A 20158-nucleotide genomic window follows, 5' to 3' on the forward strand; every position below is an offset into this window, starting at 1 on the left:
ACGTCTGGCCCAATTAACAAATGCTGTGTCGTCACAAAGGGTTGTGCCAAAATGTAGCTTATCACCTACCCAGATGATTAGTGTTACGTTTTTGATTGCGGGAGGCATTATTATTGAGTACCAAAATGATCACAAGAGAGAGCGTGCACAATGCACAAATCTCCCCCTTGTGACTGGGGTACAGGTCAAGCATGTGCACTGTCGCTGCTTTATTTATTTTCTATGTGACTGATGGTAGCAGAGTACAGCATTTTGCTATCTCCGTAAGTCTCATAGAGAATTAATGGAGCAGCGGCTCCGTTTGCGATATACTCTCCATTCATACTGGTGATCTCTGATCTTTTGATTGCTGGGATCCCGTTGGTTGATGATAAGTTTGGATCTTGTGAAAGCCCCTTTAAGATGTAAAAATCTTTTTTTGATATGATCACTTCTTAGCCACTTTCCAACCTTTACATATCTGTCACAGTATAAAATGCTTACGTTGTTATATGGATCTCGGATAGGGAGATGAGCCTGGTGTATTTACTTTGTAAGTCCGTGTCAGAATGGCTGAGTATTCCTTTATGAAAGCTTAACTCCATTTCTCCCTCCCAACCTGATTATCAGAGCCTCAGTGTTCCTCCTCCCTGCTGTGGCTGAGATCTCGCACTGCTCAGTACAAGCTGCAGCTGTCAGTCAGGCTGAATGGGCAGAGGCTGAATACACTTGCTCTCTTGAGCTCTCTGTTTCCAAGTCTGCACTTCTAAAATTCTCATCTTAATATCCAGATTATACAACCATTCTGACTTGGATTTGCACAGTAAATACATCAGTATCATCAGGTCTATTTAACTTGGTACGTCATATGTTGGGTTCCTGTGTATGAAGCGGGCTCAGGAGCTGAGTGCTCATCATACCCAGCAGATGCCAGCTGTGATACTGTCCAATGGCTCCCATTGACCCCCTATGACCCTATCATGGGGATCCAATGGCTTATCATGACAGCCAAGGCCTGCTAAAAGTCTCCAATGGCAGCCATCTTCGTCCTCCTATGAAGTATATAAAACAAAAGATCATGAGCGCAGGCTCATGTACCCTAAGGAGACTAAAAAAGTTTTTAAAAAAAAAGGAATATATATAAGTGCTGTAATAAATTCAAAGGGTATTTTAACAAAGTACTAGTGTCAGGGTGTGCATATATATGCAACCACATTATTTTGGGTCTTTTTTTTTTCCCCACCTGAAAAGATTTTAGGAAACTGTCAGCAGGTTTTTGCTATTTAATCTGAGAAGCAGCAATTATGTAGGGGCTGAGAGCGATGACTGTTACTAGACAGCGTGCTGTAGTTTTAATACAATCAGTGTTTTTTTCCACGGGAGATTAGCATTACAGGACTAGTTGTCAAGTGCAAGTCAGGCCAGCTAATGTGTGTAACCCCACCCCCACCACTGATTGGCAGCTTTCTGACAGTATATACAAGACTCTGCCAATGACTAGTGTGGGCGGAGTTATACAGAGCTCTGCATTCGGAGCATTTCTAGATCTACAGCAGAGAAAACAGGGATTCTATCAAAAATGCACCAAGCAGCCCAGTAAGTGACACATCACTGGAATCCTCTTCTCAGGCCCTATATCATGCTGTAGGTGGGAAAAAGTTCTGAAATGATTTTTTTTACGTGAAAAAACCTGGCATTTTAACAGGGGCATGTAGACTTTTCATATCCACTGTATGTAACAAACCATTGAAGAATCCGGTTCTGGATGTTTTTGTAACATTAAGCTTTTTCCTCATTATCTCTTGCAGTACGATACACTGGGTAACAGCGCCGCCGTGCGAGCCGAGATGGTGGAGTTGTCCAATTACCTCGATAATGTAAGTACAAGAGACCCATTTTTGTAAGTTACCCCCCAATTTAAAGGGATTTGTCCTAGATAAAGTAAAAGCTGAACTCAGGCAGCAATGCGTGTGAAATAACGAGCTCATTGATACCCAGCCTTTTACTCTGGTCTGTGTGCCTGGCGCTCCCCACTCCTTTTCTACTTACAGTGGCTGCCGATATCGCAGCCCATCCTCGCCATGTGACAGCTTCAGCCAATCAATTGGCTGTATACCACTGTGGCCAGTGATTGGCTGCAGACGTCATGTGGGGTGTATGGGCGTTGAAATTGGCAGCCAATGTAAATTGAAGATGGGGGAGTGCGGCACGAATTCATAGCCTTTTAATAAATTTGGCGCATCTTTCGGAATACTCGTGCACCAGAGTCAGAAAATGAGTACATCTCCACCGTGATTGGGGTCTATTATAGTGAATCTGTTAGGCCACACCCTCTTGGCTAGCCCCTCCCATTTTGCATAAGAGGCGGAGCTATTGTAGAAACTGCATAAATTGGCAAAAAAATTTTACACAGTTGGGCATTGATAAAAATGATCAATTTTTGTACAAGTTTCCTGGCTTAAAGGGGTTGATTAATTCCCCCCCCCGGTTCAGTGATTGGTGGGGGTCACTGAATGAACCCCAGTAATCTTTTTTAATGTTGGGAAACCTTTGTAATAAAATTGCCCAAAGGTGACAACCTCTTTCACAGGCATGATAATTAAAGTCACTGATCGTCCGACTACTCCGGTTCAAAACCTTCCAGGTTCCCCAACTATCTCTGTATTACCCTGTATTTGTGCCATCTTGTCAGGTTATCCCTGCCAGTGACTGGCTGCAGGGGTCATGCTTAGATGGGTCATAAACAGCTATGGAGAAGTACAGAGAGAGTCAGAGAATAGGGAAGTGTCAGAAGCGGACTGACCGGGATCAGAAAGATATCACAGGTTATTTTTTTTTTAAATAACATTCTTTGCTTTTTCACGTCATTTGTCTGCCAGCTTAAGGGTGTTCTATAAATCACAGAAAAGATGATAAATGTATGATTGTTGTAACTCCCACCCCTCCATCCTCCTCTGATTGATTCTGAGAACAGAGGCCGAAAGTTTCCTACATGAAAGGAGCAGTAGCGAGCATGTGCGTCCACCGCTCCTACTGACATTGAATGGAGCAGTAGTGATCATGTGCGACCACCGCTCCTACTGACAGTGAATGGAGCAGTAGTGATCATGTGCGTCCACCGCTCCTACTGACATTGAATGGAGCAGTAGTGATCATGTGCGACCACCGCTCCTACTGACAGTGAATGGAGCAGTAGTGATCATGTGCGACCACCGCTCCTACTGACAGTGAATGGAGCAGTAGTGAGCATGTGCGACCACCGCTCCTACTGACAGTGAATGGAGCAGTAGTGAGAACGTGAGACCACCGCTCCTACTGACAGTGAATGGAGCAGTAATGAGCATGTGAGACCACCGCTCCTACTGACAGTGAATGGAGCAGTAGTGAGCATGTGCGACCACCACTCCTACTGACAGTGAATATAGCAGTAGTGAGCATGTGCGACCACCGCTCCTACTGACAGTGAATGGCAGCAGTAATGAGCATGTGCGTCCACCGCTCCTACTGACAGTGAATGGAGCAGTAGTGAGCATGTGCGTCCACCGCTCCTACTGACAGTGAATGGAGCAGTAGTGAGCATGTGCGTCCACCGCTCCTACTGACAGTGAATGGAGCAGTAGTGAGCATGTGCGACCACCGCTCCTACTGACAGTGAATGGAGCAGTAGTGAGCATGTGTGACTACCGCTCCTACTGACAGTGAATGGAGCAGTAGTGAGCATGTGAGACCCCCGCTCCTATTTACAGTGAATGCAGCAGTAGTGAGCATGTGTGACCATCGCTCATACTGACAGTGAATGGAGCAGTAGTGAGCATGTGCGACCACCACTCCTACTGACAGTGAATGGAGCAGTAGTGAGCATGTGCGACCACCACTCCTACTGACAGTGAATGGAGCAGTAGTGAGCATGTGAGACCCCCGCTCCTATTTACAGTGAATGCAGCAGTAGTGAGCATGTGCGACCATCGCTCATACTGACAGTGAATGGAGCAGTAGTGAGCATGTGCGACCACCACTCCTACTGACAGTGAGTGGAGCAGTAGTGAGCATGTGCGACCACCACTCCTACTGACAGTGAATGGAGCAGTAGTGAGCATGTGCGACCACCACTCCTACTGACAGTGAATGGAGCAGTAGTGAGCATGTGAGACCCCCGCTCCTATTTACAGTGAATGCAGCAGTAGTGAGCATGGGCGACCACCGCTCCTACTGACAGTGAATGGAGCAGTAGTGAGCATGTGCGACCACCACTCCTTCTGACAGTGAATGGAGCAGTAGTGAGCATGTGAGACCCCCTCTCCTATTTACAGTGAATGCAGCAGTAGTGAGCATGTGTGACCATCGCTCATACTGACAGTGAATGGAGCAGTAGTGAGCATGTGCGACCACCACTCCTACTGACAGTGAATGGAGCAGTAGTGAGCATGTGAGACCCCCTCTCCTATTTACAGTGAATGCAGCAGTAGTGAGCATGTGTGACCATCGCTCATACTGACAGTGAATGGAGCAGTAGTGAGCATGTGTGACCATCGCTCCTACTGACAGTGAATGGAGTAACAGTCGCATATGCTCACTATTTTTCCATTCCTATAAGGGAGTTTGTGTGCCACGTTTTTGAGATCAGTCGGGGTTCATACGGTCAGACCTCCTTAGATCATATACTTTCGAGCTCCATTCTCACCCTTCCTTGGAGATGAAGGCTTTGTCTTTGTTCTCTAGATGTACTCCATGCTGAACATAAGAGTTGTCCTGGTGGGGCTGGAGATCTGGACCACCATGAATTACATCAACATTGACGGCTCTGCTGGAGAAGTGCTCGGCCGTTTTGTGCAGTGGCGCGAGACGCAACTCCTGCCGCGGCGCAGACATGACAGCGCACAGTTGGTTCTGTAAGTAAACCCTCTGCTATGATGCAGATGAGCTGAGTTTGTCATTCGGGACAATTCTTCACATTTTTATCCTTTTCAAACAAAAAAACAATAAAAGTCATGAAAATTGTCAGCTCACCACACAAAATACAGGCTCGCACATAGCACCATTGTTTGAAAAAAAAACAACAACTTGTCTTGCCCCCCAAAAAACAAGCCCTCCTATGGCTGTGTCTAAGGAAAATAAAGTTATGACTCTTGGAAGAAGGAGAGGGAAAAAAAGTAAAGTATGAAAAAGGAATATTGGCCGCTGCAGGAAGGGGTTACTATCCACCGAGCCTTGTATTGTAGTTTAGACCTATTAACATCAATAGGATTAAGCACAGCTGCTACTTACTAAGAGTACAGATTGGCCCCAAGCAGCAGGTGTTCAGTTTCCCTGCAGCTCCTCCGCAGGGGAAATGAAGCATTACACATTACCCACTGGAGACAAAAAGCTGACTGGCACATCCAGACTAGTGTGAATAGGTGCATACCAGGAGGAGCTACCTCCATATACAACACACAAAATAAGGTTGCACTCTATCAAGCCAAAGCATGTCAATATAGAATATAAGAACCTTTTACAGCAATACAGCTATGGAATATTAAGAAAAAATATGAGACGCTTATATAACTTGGCCAAATTATATCTGCCCATCAACCAACGGCAAGGTGGCCTTAATATTAATATTCCATAGCTGTATTGCTGTTCAAGTTTCTTATATTCTATATTGACATGCTTTAGCATGATAGAGTGCAACCTTATTTTGTGTGTTGTATATGGAGGTAGCTCCTCCTGGTATGCACCTATTCACACTAGTCTGGATGTGCCAGTCAGTTTTTTGTCTTTTGTATATTAGCCTACTGACCGAGCACTCCGCCCTCCACCAGGTGGTGATTTTAACTACAGCAGGTCCCTACTTACCCATAAATGCAGGCATTGCTGACAGAGGTGTCCACATTCACCCAGGAATTCAGACATCAGCCATAGAGAGGTATTCACACAGTGTAGGCACCCATCAGATTTTGAGGCCACCTTGACGTTGGTTGATGGGCAGATATAATTTGGCCAAGTTATATGCTAAGCGTCTCATTTTTTTCTTAATATTCCACAGCTGTATTGCTGTTCAAGTTTCTTATATTCTATACACTGACATGCTTTAGCAGAGTGCAACATCATTTTGTGTACATTACCCACTGGAATCACTCAGCGCTCAATGTAATGTATGGAATTGTCTCAGAAATATGTATTAACTAGCTGAAGAGCCCGGCGCTGCCCGGGCATAGTAAATAACTACGGTTAGTTATAACAAATTATAATGAAATATATATATATATATATATATATATATATATAAAGCTGAGTGTAGAGCACCGCCCATTCTGCATAGCCACATTCACTATAATATCCCACATCATCCCGTCAGCCAGAGCTACCGGACAACTACCACTAATATCCCACATCATCCCGTCAGCCAGAGCCACCGGACTACTACCCCTAATATCCCACATCATCCCGTCAGCCAGAGCCACCGGACTACTACCCCTAATATCCCACATCATCCCGTCAGCCAGAGCCACCGGACTACTACCACTAATATCCCACATCATCCTGTCAGCCAGAACCACCGGACTACTGCCCCTAATATCCCACATCATCCCATCAGCCAGAGCCACCGGACAACTACCCCTAATATCCCACATCATCCCATCAGCCAGAGCCACCGGACTACTACCCATAATATCCCACATTGTCCCATCAGCCAGAGCCACCGGACTACTACCCCTAATATCCCACATCATCCCGTCAGCCAGAGCTACCGGATTACTACCCCTAATATCCCACATCATCCCGTCAGCCAGAGCCACCGGACTACTACCCCTAATATCCCACATCATCCCGTCAGCCAGAGCCACCGGACTACTACCCCTAATATCCCACATCATCCCGTCAGCCAGAGCCACCGGATTACTACCCCTAATATCCCACATCATCCCATCAGCCAGAGCCACCGGACAACTACCCCTAATATCCCACATCATCCCGTCAGCCAGAGCCACCGGACTACTACCCCTAATATCCCACATCATCCCGTCAGCCAGAGCCACCGGACTACTACCCATAATATCCCACATCAACCCGTCACATCCGCCGGAGCCACCAGACAACTACCCCTAATATTCCACAATGTCCCATCAGCCAGAGCTACCGGACTACTACCACTAATATCCCACATCATCCCGTCAGCCTGAAGTCAGAACCAGAGCGCTGAGTGGAATGGTCCTAACTTCCATACCGGGGATCCCTTTAAGAGAGGCCTGGTGTCAGAACCAGAGCGCTGAGTAGATTTGCCCTGACTTCCATACCAATGATCCCTTTAAGAGGGGACTTGGGTCAAAACCAGAGCGGTGAGTGGATTTGCCCTAACTTCCATACCGTGCATCCCTTTAAGAGAGCCTGGGATCAGAACCAGAGCGCTGAGTGTATTTGCCCTGACTTGCATACCAATGATCACTTTAATAGAACCCTGGGGTTAGAATCAGAGCGCCGAGGGATTTGCCCTAACTTCCATACAGGAGATCCCTTTAAGAGAGCCTGGGGTCAGTAAGAGCATTTGAAGACAATTGCCCTGACTTCCATACTGGGATCCCTTTAAGAGATGCATGGGGTCAGAACCAGAGCGCTGAGTGGATTTGCCCTGACTTCCATACCAATGATCCGTTTAATAGAAGCCTGGGGTGAGAATCAGAGCGATGAGGGATTTACCCAAACTTCCATAACGGAGATCCCTTTAAGAGGGGCCTGGGGCCAGAACCAGAGCGCTGAGTGGATTTGCCCTGACTTCCATACCAATGATCCCTTTAATAGAACCCTGTTGTCAGAATCCAAGCGCTGAGGGATTTTCCCTAACTTCCATGAAGTAGATCCCTTTAAGAAAGGCCTGGGTTCAGTACCAAAGCGCAGAGTGGATTTGCCCTAAATTCCATACCAATGATCCCTTTAAGAGACCCTGGGGTCAGAACCACAGAGCTGAGTGGAACGGTCCTAACTTCCATACCGGGGATCCTTTTTTTAAGAGAGGCCTGGGGTCCAAACCAAAGCGCTGGATGGATTTGCTCTGACTTCCATACCAATGATACCTTTAAGAGAGAAGATGTGCCTACAGGATGGAGGATGTGTGATGTGTATATAGGCACGGGAGGGGGAATTCATTTCTGTCATGTGCTCTCTGCTCCTTTCAGGGGGGCAGACAATGGCTGGAAGCTTATGTTCCCGGGGATGCTAGATTTCTCCCACCATGTCAGTGTCTGCTGAGCTGTTGTCAAGTGGGAAAACTGTTGGTCATAGCAACCAATCACAGCTCAGCTTCTTTTAACCAGCTCTGGTGAAATGAGAGATGCTTAGTGATTGGTTGGTGATACACACACACACACATTCATTTTTATATGTAGAGATAAAATGGGTCAGTACTCATACTAAATTATGGCATATTTCTAGGATATTCCATCGGTCCGGGTTTGTCAGCTGGGACCCCCGTCGATTGATCACAGCAATAAAGTGACTGAGGAGATTTATAGAGCGTTGCAGCTTCCTTGGGGTTTTTCGTTCGGCCTTAATCGCAGAAAAATAAAAATGACTGCAGTGCTGAGTCCGTGACATGACGGACCCCCAACAGCGACCAACGCACCCCCACTGATTATAATGGGGTCTGTCACGTTGACCATTATTTCACTGCAGTATTTGATCAGATGTTTGTCATGCTATCTGCGGCAGCGTCTTCTAACCCGTCTTTCCTTTTCTTTACTTTATTATCGGCTTCGTGACTATTAATGTTTATCCTTTTTCGGTTTTATCGATGGTCTGCAGGAAGAAGAAATTTGGTGGCACCGCGGGAATGGCCTTTGTGGGCACCGTGTGTTCCAGGAGTCATGCAGGTGGAATAAATGTGGTAAGACAATTGTACTAGATTTATCTGTTTGGGCAAATCCAACCTTGATGAGGATCATTTCCATATATAGTAAGATAGCGCTCACTGTGTTGGGGGACACTCACTTGGCTGCGATATTGAGGCACACAGGAACACTTTCTTGCTTAAACAGTCCATTGCAGATTATTATGCCATCATAAACCGCACCGTAGGCCATGTTACACATCACAGACCTAACTCATAGTCCAGAGCACTTCATAATACACGACATTATATAGCAGACTCTACACACGCCAGACTTCTCACTTCGTCCAGTTGCCGTGGGAGACCGCACGCCGAACAGTTCAGTAACATCCACGGAACATCACAAGCACCAACAGTTATTTCCCCATGTCCGGGGTTACCTCTCAGGAGCTCCTGCTCCAGATGCTGACTCTTTGTTAGTCCTCTCTCCTGGGGAAGCTGCTTTGCTGGGATCACCGTCCTTGTGACCAGGGCACTCCAGATAGTCCAGACCCGCAGAAGGTCAGTAGCTCCCCCAACGCAGGCCGTCACAGACTCTGCTCACACATGGCCACTCCGGGTGCTATTCAGGACGTCCGTCCCCTCCTGGGACCGCCCAACACACAGGCCTCACCGGGTGCTATTCAGGGATCTAATCCTACTCCCATGATCTCCCAACACACCAGCCTCACCAGGTCCAGGGCCTCAGCATGTGCTCTTCAGGAAGGTAACACACCTTTCAACACCTAGGCCTTCCAGGACCTTCCACACGAACGAATCAGGTCCATGCACTCTCCCCCATGTGACCAGACCTCAGGCACATTATATGTTACATAACTACACCCACAGGTGAGGTATGGATCACATGGTCATGACCTCACTACAGGTCCTTTTACACACCCAGCCACACACACACAGACTTTACTTTGGGTGTTCAGACATACGCCCCTGGGTGGGTTTGTAGGTGACAAGTCCCACCCATCTCACCAAGTCACCTGGAAGCCCTCCCAATGTCAAACAAAACCATCAGCAGTATATCGGCTGATTAAAACACATTCTGGCTTCCATCACAGGACACCCACCCCTGTGATACATATCGGCCATTTACAACGCTTCCGCTCACCATTTCCCTATCACAATAAAGGGAAGGCCTGCAAGCATGTCCTGGGAAGCCCATACAGCGCCCCCTAGCTGTCACAGGGGTCACTGCATCACAATATATATATATGGCCGTTACCTGAGCTGCAGTGTAAAGCATGGACAGAGACAGAGCATCATGATGATCCTATGATTACACTTCCTAATTTATCTTTAAAGCGCTTACGCAAAGCTCAAAATTCCTTACGTACGAATCTTTGTACCAAGAATAGAAGTTGTCCTTTTATTGGGGGTCCGACCCCTCCAAGTCGTATCCAAGACCCTCCCCAAATAAATATAGGGGTGGTGGAAGCTATGAGCCCCATTTTTGGGAGGTTGGGACTGTTGTGGCGATTTCCAATCCTACAGATTTCTGCTGTAACCGGTAATAATCCATGACGTCCTTTCTCTAGTTCTCTACTCAGACCTTGCAGTCTTTCTCTTCGATCGTCGCTCATGAGCTGGGCCATAATTTGGGAATGAATCACGACAACGACCGAGGCTGCAAATGCTCTACCCAATACTGCATCATGAACTCCGGAGCCTCGTAAGTACCTGCACGCCGGGCGAATGGTCAGACTCCGTGTTATCAGAGTTTGGGAAAGGATCACCTACTTTTTATATGGTTCCTCTTGGAAGACCCTGGTCCTTACGCCCCTTTTAGGATGACCTGTGAATTTTATAAGGACCCTCCTGGGTTACATCTAGGACCTGTTAGGGTTACAATGGGAGCAATGTAGTGCCATATTCTGTAGCCGCCACTGCGGGAGATATGTGCTGTCAGCCGGCATTACCAGTGATCTAAAGGGGTTGTCACTCTATGTGACTGCAGACTTGTGAATCCTCATAGTTCTCGCAGGATGTGCCGGGAGCGGTGGGTGCGTAACTGTAAGTATGTGCTTTGCATACAGGCGGGCACGTGCCAATTAGATGGACGCGTCTAATATGCAAATCCCATACTTGTGGTCACCTGTCCGCCAGCTCCTGGCATCGGAGAATCCTCACAGCTCGTACTGTGCGCACTGTGAGGATTAACAAGTCTGCAGACACCTGGATGGCCTATTCTTAAGATGACTTCAAATGAATACAGGGCTGTTCTGCAGTACCCGGTCGCAGCCGCTCCAGTCTTGACAGAGCTGCCATTTTCAGCAATATTTCAAGAACTTGTGGCTCAACGCCTGTAACAGCTGATTGACGGAAGTGTTGGGTGTCGCACCCCCAGCAATCAAATATGGATGGCCTACGCTAGGGCATCAATAAAAAAAGTAGTGTTCAACCCCTTTAACTTCAATGGTCGCAGTTATAGAAGCTCCGGGGGGCCGTGTCCTCTCTCCTATGTCCTAAAGCTAAACTTTCCTGCCCTACTAATCATTGGTCTCTATTCCAGTGCAGGAAGCGACCAACAAGGGCCCGTCCCCTCCACGCATTTTATGCACAGCCCATTGATTTACATGGGAACTGTGTAATGCCTCATCTCTCCTATGAAGGCGCTGCAGGGGATTTCAATAATTCCTCCCCTGTTCACTTACAGAATTTAGCTCTGAGGCCCATCGGCCCTCACTGGATGGGGGTTCTCGGCTGCTATAGATGGGGGGTCCTGTAGGGAGATGGACCTTTTATCTATATCTCCTCCTCTTCCTCTCGGCAGAGATTCTAAGAACTTCAGCAGCTGCAGCGAGGACGACTTTGAGAAGTTAATTCTGAACAAAGGTGGAACTTGCCTCCTGAATGTGCCCCGGCCAGACGAGTCCTACACCGCCCCCTTCTGTGGAAACAGACTGGTGGACCCAGGGGAGGAGTGCGATTGTGGAAACGAAAAGGTGAACTGATTTTAAAGGGATCGTGTTGTCTAGATTTTTTATTTATATTTTTTTGTCAATTTTTATCCTCTGACTTTTTTTATTTATTTATTTTTTTTGTCTATTTTTCTGTTATTTTCTGTCATTATTATAAGGGCGGCCATCTTGCCCTAATAAATTCTCCGCTCTGTTATATGCTTTGCAGCAGTGACATAGGCCTTAGGAAACTGTAGTCTTGAGAAGCATCATTGATTTCTTAAAGCATGTCGTGGGCCTGCTCTGTGACCTGTGCAGAGATCACTGTGCAGAGAGGGGGAAGGAGGTGAGCTGTGACATCACCTCTTGTGAACGTGCTGTTGGTGCTTTTCATTGTAATCCTGTCTGTGATGATAATGAGATGACGGCCGAGATGTGATCTCCACAGAACAGGAAGTATCTTTCTATCACGAGGTTCATCAGCCACGATGAAAACTGTAAGATTTCAGGATTGCTTTTAAAAATTATATCAATAAGTAAAACAGCCCAAAAAAATAAAATTTAACATAAAAACTTTAATTAAATGGTAGGATATTTCCCTTTAAGGGCAAACAAGTAGACCCATCAATCTAAAGTTCACATTAAAGACTGCCTCCTAGAGGTCAAGAAGTAGAACAACTATTTTTACAAGTAGTAGAGGACATCACCACTATAAAACCAAAAAAAAATAATACAAATTTAGTTAAAGCTAGAAAAATTTCTAAACCGTTTGGGTGGGCCATTTTTTTATTTTTATTTTTTTTTTACTTATGTGAGATCTTGATGTGGTGGTCTTGGTTTTACTCTGGATTTTTATTAAAAAGTCTATGAATAATCCACCGTGATGCGGAGAGGAGAGGCATAACGTAAGTGGATCTACTTGTATTAGCTGTGGATGAGTAATTGCTTTTTTTTGTGTTTTGGGGGTTTTCTAGGAATGTGAGAAGGACCCCTGTTGCCAACCTGGAAAATGCAAGCTGCGTTCAGGAGCTGAGTGTGCAAACGGCGCCTGCTGCCAAAACTGCCGGGTAAGAGGGGGACATTATACATACAGTACATGACCACTGCTAATACCCGTGGCAGTCACCTCTTAAAGGGATTGTCCGTCAGTAGAAGAGAATTTCTCTAATTCCATGGAATGCGGCAGTGGGCCATACTTGGCACCCGTAGCAATCCTCCAATGTAGTAAAATTCAGCAGCCCTATGTAAGTACATGGCTCACTGTGTAATATATGAAGTGTGGACCAGAAGTCAAACCCATACCAAGTTTTTTATAACGTTATCTGAATTTCTCCCCAGTTTTCCCCCGGTGGTACCGTGTGCCGAGCTGTCACCAATGAATGCGACCTCCCCGAATATTGCAATGGCTCTTCTCCTTTCTGCCAGCCTGACGTCTTCATCCAAAACGGAAACCCCTGCCAAAATAACAAAGCCTACTGCTACAACGGCATCTGCCAGTACTACGATGCCCAGTGCCAAAGAATCTTCGGACCGAGTAAGATCCAGGATTATCTATATTAAAGTCTGACTTGGTGCATACAGGGAATTATTTAGGTCGTGGTGTAAAAAAGCAATTGTCATTGATTTGACTGTTCGGTATACTGTCTGCGAAAAACGGTAGGTATTGAACACGTCACCAATTCTCTAAGTAATTATATTTCTAAAGGTGCCATTCTCATGAAAGTCTCACCAGATCTCGGTAACAACCCATCCAAACCAAGCAGAAAGTGTGCTTTGAAACGCGTTAATATAATAGCCGCATTTAAACTTCCACGTTTTCCCACTGCTACCTACACCACTGGCAGCACGGATTCAACCGTCTCCAGTTACATTCTTTGGATCTCCAGAAGCCATTTTCTTCAGCTGGTAAAAGGGTTTGTGACTTTCGCAACCCTCCAAGGTGAGCACATATCTTGCTTTTATTGCTTATTTAACCCGGATTAGACCCCTTTGCTCTCATACTCTTTCCAGTTTTTCCTCACTAACATAATAATGAGTAACGTAATAATGAGAAATGACAGAGGGAAAAAGTATTGAACACATGAAGAAACAGAAGTGCAAAAAGTCATGGAAAGTCATGACACCAGCTGAAATCTATCAGTAATTAGAAAGCAATTCTGCCACTTTATTGAAAAATAATATATGGTTCAATTGGTGACCTATGAAAAGGTGTCTCATTACCGAGGTGTCACACAAAAAACATCTCATGATGGGTAAAACCAGTGAGCTGGTTGAAGACCTTCGCAACCTTATTGTTGCAAAACATACTGATGGCATTGGTTACAGAAGAATTTCTAAACTATTGAAGGTTCTAGTGAGCACTGTTGGGGCCATAATCCAGAAGTGGAAAGGAAATCATTTCACCATAAACCGGCCATGGCCAGGTGTTCCCTGCAAGATTTCAGACAGAGGAGTGAAAAGAAATCTCAGAAGAGTTGTTCAAGGACCACCTGTGGAGAGCTTCAGAAAGACCTGGAATCGGCAGATACAATTGCTTCAAAGAAAGCTAAGTAATGGACTCAGTCTCCATTGCCTGTATGCACACTCGCCACACAAGACTCCATTACTGAACAAAAGGCATGTTCAAGCGTGCTTAAAGATTGTTCAACACCATTTAGACAAGCCTGTGAAATACTGGGAGAATAGTCTGGTATGATGAGACCAAAATTGAACTCTTTGTCGGCCATAATACACACCATGTTTGGAGGTCAAAAGGCACTTCACATCACCCCCAAAACCACCATACCAACATCGAAGTTTGTAGGTGAGAACATCATGGTATGGAGCTGATACAGCACTGGCAAACTTCATATAATTGAAGGAAGAATGAATAGACAAATGTACCAAGACATTCTTGTTAAAAATATGCTGACATCTGCCAGGATGATGAAGATGAAACAAGGGTGGACATTTCAGTCAGGCAATGATCCCAATCACACAGCCAAGGAAACTCACAATTGGATTCAGAGAAAGAAAATAAAGCTGCTAGAATGGTCCAGCCAATCACCATACCTGAATCCAATAGAAAATGTATAGGACGACCTAAGGGTCAGAGTTCATAGGAGGAGCCCACTGGACCTTCAGGATTTGAAGAGTGTTTGTGTGGAATAATGGGCTAAAATCACACCTGAGCAATGCCTGCGACTAGTTTCTCCATAAAGGAGGCGTTTTGAAGCTGTCATTAACAACAAAGACTTTTGTAAGAAGTATTAAATGAATTTCAATAAACGTGTTCAATTTTTTTCCCTGTTTAATTTCTCATTATTACACACAACTTTATGTTATGGACATCGGTTATTTGATTTATTTGCCTGTGTGGATTGGATGGGTTGTTACCGATATCGGGTGAGAATTTCATGTCCATACCACCTTTACAAATATATTTCCTTAGAAAATTGGTGACGTGCTTAATACTTATTTCACGTTCTTTGTGTATGCATAATAAGTCGGCTGCTACTGCCCACCTTGTCGAAGAACTGAGCACACCATAGCCAGCTCAAAGGAGCTCCCTGGCGTTGCATTTCTTCAGGTAATGTACTGACGACAAGAGATGGTTAGTTTTGTACGCTGTGCCATCAGAGCCTGAAGCGAGGCTTAAATGTTCTGAACCTGAGCAGCACCTGTATAACGAGACATCTGAATTCCAAACACGAGGTGCAGTGGAGTACGCACCTGAAAAATAAGGATCTGAGGCTCCTCCTGCTCCCTCTTCTGCTGTGATCTTGGCCTCTTCCTCCCTCTCCCAATCAACAGGGCCGCCTGGATTACCGCAAAAAGAGGATATAACAACACCATCACCACCAGCAGTGTCACCGAGCATCTCCACACCGTCCCATGGAAGCATTCAGCTGTTCATTCACCAAACACTAGAGAGAAAGAGAAAGTACCCCCCTACCCACCCACAAGACTGAATGACAGCATTTCAAAATACCTGGCCTTTGAAATGCTACCATTCCGGCTGGTGGAGATGGGCAGTTTTAAGAAACTGATGTCGGTGGCTATCCCACAGTACGTAGTTCCCAGCCGCCACTACTTTTCCAAGCGGGCTATACCTGCCCTGCACACACATGTTGCAGACAAATTCAGGTGTGCATTGCTCAACTCCATCAGTGGCCAGGTCCACAAAACCACCAATACCAGTAAGCAGATATCAGAACACTGATGGGCCTGTAAGCACGGGCAGTGACGTTATATCTCCCTAGCTGTCCACTGGGTAAATGTAGTGGCAGTTGGGCCTGAGGCAGAAGGCATTCTGGCGCATGTCCTACCACCACCGAGGATTGCTGGACGTTTTTCTGTCCATGCTGCCTCCTCATCCTACACCGCTTCCTCATCCAACCAGCGTTAACACCTGCCTCCTCATCCTACTCCGCTTCCTCCACCGCTTCCTCATCCAACCAGCGTTAACACCTGAAGGACCAAATTTTTCACAGCCAGGGGAAAATGAAAGCAGGCTGTTCTGAAAATCATGTTTGGGGGGAAAAATCCCACACTGCTCTGGAGCTGTGGACAGGGATCAAACAAGAGACTGATGAGTGATTGGTGCTGCTGAAATTCAAGCCAGCGTTGGTGGTTGATAATGGGTGAAATCTCGTAGTAGCTCTGGGCCTAGCCAGTTTGACGCACTTCCTGGGCCTGGCATATGTGCTGAATTTGCTGGTGCAGAGCTGCCTTAAAAATTACCCTGATATATCAGAGTTGCTGCTGAAACTGCGTGGGCAGTATGTGCACACTTTCAGCGTTCTCACCCTGCTGTCTGAGCTGTAGCATGATTTCTGCCTTTCCACTCACCGCCTCATATAAACTCCCCCTTTCATATGCTGGAGAGACTGGGAAAACAGCTGCATATGTACGGGAGAGTCGCTGTGCGGGTCAACACCACTTCACCATCAACCAGTGGGCCTTCATGTGGGACGTGTGTGCTGTTTTGCTTTGCTTCCAGTGCTCCACTAACAACATGGCCAGTGCCATCATCAGCGTTACTATCCCACTTCTATGCCTGCTTGAAAAACGCTTCAGATGTTGATCGATGAGGTGGTGGCACAGGAGGAGGAGGAACAGGGACCCATCACATCATAATCAGGCCAGTTGTCCACATATGGCTCAGAGGGTGGGTTCCCGTACCAACAGCAGCAAGCCACACAACTGTCCAGCCAGGGAACAGATTTGGAGGAGGAGGTGGAACTGTTTTCACAGCAGGCTTGCACTCATAGCGTGGCTGGGGGCCATGGAGGACCCAGGCGATACCGCTCCCACTGAGGGCAGCTTGTCACTGCCTATGGGCAGCCAGCCACACATGAGCAAATGCATGCCACCATGCTTACTTGTAGACATCACCGAGCCACCACCATGTTTCATTGAAGATATCACCGAGCCACCACCATGCTTCACTGTAGGCCTTATTGAGCTATCACCCTGCTTCACTGCAGGTATCACTCAGCTACCTCATGTTTCACTGTATCACCAAAGTTACCATTTTAATTTATTGCTCAGAAGAAAAACCCAAAACTTTTGTGGATTATTTACATGGCCTTGAGAATATTGGAGCCAACTTTTCTTGTGCTTTTGAATCAGTAGAGGTGACATCTTTGAGCTTGGACGTGGAGACCACCAGTAATTAGTGTGCTTATTACTGTTCAAACTGACATCTTGATACCTGCTGCCAACACATCTCATCTTGCTGCATCTTTTCAAAAAATGAGTACTGGCAAATGTGTGTTATTTTTAAGCTACCGTATGTAAATACGGTAATAAAACACTATTTTTTTGTGCCTTTTGGGGTGCAATTCCTCCAACTAATGACTAAATGTTCCTGAATTTAGACATAATTTCATTGAGGCCAGTGATTGGATGAAGTGATCACATGTCTTGGAGTCTGAATGCTTGCTAAAATCTTCCCATTTGTACGTTGCCAATCTTAATTTCTGACATTTGTGCTGGGACTTGTAGTTTTGCAAAAACTAGACGGTTTACAGGTTGAACAAAAATTCCCTATAGGAGTCTCTGTCCAGTCCCTAGGTTCAGTGGCCCTGCTAAGGCCATTGTATCTTTCTGATATGTGAATATGAATCTCTGTTTAGATGCAAAGTCAGCGGCTCCTATTTGTTTCCAAAATGTAAACTCCAAAGGTGACCGATTTGGGAACTGTGGTTATCAAGGCAATGCATACAAATCATGTGAATCAAGGTAAGTCACAAAGTTTGCCCTAGTTAGTTCACGTTTTGTTCTTTTTTTTCTGCACTATATAATTTATTGTAATCTCTATTGCTATTTCTATATGGATTTTTCCATTGCTGCATCCCCTTATAATCTATTTAGGGTATATGGACATTATATAGGGGTCACTCAGTCTGGAGGAGTCAGCCCATTCATGTAATAAATAATCAAAAACCCTGCAGTTGATTTCTTGTCATGCATACTATAACATCTCTTCTGGTTCTTTGCTTTATTTTGTGGTTCTTCCCAGGAATGCAATGTGTGGAAAGTTACAATGTGAAAATGTGAACTCCATGCCTATCTTTGGCATTGCGCCCTCAATCATTCAAACCCCGGTCCAGGATATAATATGCTGGGGAGTGGATTTCCAACTTGGTTCTGATGTTCCAGATCCAGCTATGGTCAATGAGGGCACCAAGTGTGCAGAAGGCAAAGTAAGGATTCCCAATTCCACTATATCGATTAGTTTATACTGTTTTCCAGGAAGAAATTTTATCTGTGCTTTGATTTATGAATCGTAAAGGATTTGCATTGTCTCTTCACATTAGGTCTGTAAGGGCTTCCAGTGTGTTGATTCAGCAGCCCTGGGTTATGATTGTGATGTACAAAATAAATGTGGCGGTAATGGGGTGAGTAATGGTACCTCTATCCTTTTTTTTAATTTGCTTATTACTGCCCACGTGCTTTAGTATTGTCTTGCTCAGTACCAACTTTGGTCTAATAAAGTATTTTTATGCATCCTTCAATCCTGCTTTGTTGTGCAATATATCAGGGGTGTATGTTAGACCCATTATGGTCTCCTTTATTTCATTTGTAAAGTTAAAAATTAAGCTAGCATTTTTGCCTGAATTTTCCCAAATTTGAAATATCAATTTTGGTATGTGGTCTCCGATTACTACAAAGCCCAGAAATAGTTAAAATGACTTTGCCTCTTTCAAGTACTGCTTCAAAATCTACTTGAGTTTTGCAAACCTTTTACTGTTCTCCAGTTCTAAAAAGTGATTTTTTTTTTCACATGACGTTGTCATAGATTGATTTTGAATGGCTAGACACATGGCACATAGTATAGTTCTCTGTTGAACATTGTTATACTATTATACTGGTTAATTTTATGTTTATTTTGTAGGTATGTAACAGCAATAAGAACTGCCACTGTAATGATGGCTGGGCCTATCCAGACTGCAAAAATAAGGGTTATGGTGGAAGTGTTGACAGTGGCCCTACGTATAATGGTATGATAATGATAACTCGTAGTGAAGAGGGTAGAGAATCCTTGTGGTGGTGAATAATAGCATCATGTTGGGGCTTGGTGTATCATTGATTTCCATTATGCCCACTACAAAGCCCTGCATAGTGCTCCCTATCTTTTTAATCGGGCATCAAAATCCATCTTAGGCTGGTTTCACATTAGCGCTTTTGTGCGCAGCGCATCGGGCGCACCAGTGCGCATGCGCACTGCGCACCTATATTTAACATGATGTGCGCATGGTCTTGCGCATATTTGCGCTTTCGTGCGCATGCGTTTTTTTGTCTTTCGCGCCAGGCGCGTCAGACGCAACATGTTGCATTTTTGGTTCCGCCCTGTCTCGTTAAAACAACGCATGCGCATGGAATGCGCACGGAATGCGCAAAAACACCACATTGGAGCCTATGGGAGCGCAATACTTGCGCATGGTCTTGCGCACGCTTGCGTTTTTATGCGCATGCGTTTTTTAAGTAAACATGCCTGAAATTTGGTCTAGACAGTAAAAAAAAAAAAAAAAACCAAGGTGATAAAATGGTGTGGGCACTGGGATTCCACAATACTTTAAGGATTGCTCACGAGTGGACACACAGCACAAGCTGCACCAATGTAAGTATGAAAAACCTAATGTCTGGCTGAAATTTCAATACATTTCTATGTACTTATGTCTCTTTTTTTTTTTATTGCAGCATGTCTTCATCTGGTGAGGAATATGTCCCCGGGACAGGGCAAGAGGCAGAAGAAGTGAGTACTATGCTTCCGTATGGATTTGAAAAAATAAACACATGTGATTAATTTTTTTGGTTTAATTTTCAGACCTCATCCTCCATCACGCCACCACCACCGGAGGAACGGCAGGAGCAGCAAGGCCAAGTGCGGGCGGGAAGACGTGATGTAAGTACAGACGGACTGTTTTTTTTTTTTTTA

The 20158-nt window shown here is 45.3% G+C and overlaps 1 protein-coding gene across 3 annotated transcripts in view; it reads left to right on the forward strand.

The window, feature by feature from the left end:
- ADAM9 (ADAM metallopeptidase domain 9) overlaps positions 1-20158 on the forward strand; it is a 109432-nt gene that overhangs the window by 73970 nt on the left and 15304 nt on the right. Inside the window, exons 8-20 of one of the 3 annotated variants that reach the window (XM_073588821.1) lie at positions 1788-1856; positions 4699-4868; positions 8758-8839; positions 10372-10505; positions 11607-11778; positions 12708-12800; positions 13072-13267; positions 17853-17958; positions 18239-18422; positions 18537-18617; positions 19115-19220; positions 19921-19975; positions 20048-20125. In XM_073588821.1, the coding sequence (XP_073444922.1) occupies positions 1788-1856; positions 4699-4868; positions 8758-8839; positions 10372-10505; positions 11607-11778; positions 12708-12800; positions 13072-13267; positions 17853-17958; positions 18239-18422; positions 18537-18617; positions 19115-19220; positions 19921-19975; positions 20048-20125 (1526 nt within the window). Of the gene's footprint in view, positions 1-1787; positions 1857-4698; positions 4869-8757; positions 8840-10371; positions 10506-11606; positions 11779-12707; positions 12801-13071; positions 13268-17852; positions 17959-18238; positions 18423-18536; positions 18618-19114; positions 19221-19920; positions 20150-20158 lie in introns of those variants that run through there. The other 2 variants (XM_073588822.1, XM_073588820.1) reach the window with 2 other exon arrangements.

The sequence above is a fragment of the Dendrobates tinctorius genome, unplaced genomic scaffold (assembly GCF_039654945.1).
Source record: "Dendrobates tinctorius isolate UK_male_01 unplaced genomic scaffold, ASM3965494v1 ptg000104l, whole genome shotgun sequence".
NCBI lineage: Eukaryota > Metazoa > Chordata > Amphibia > Anura > Dendrobatidae > Dendrobates > Dendrobates tinctorius.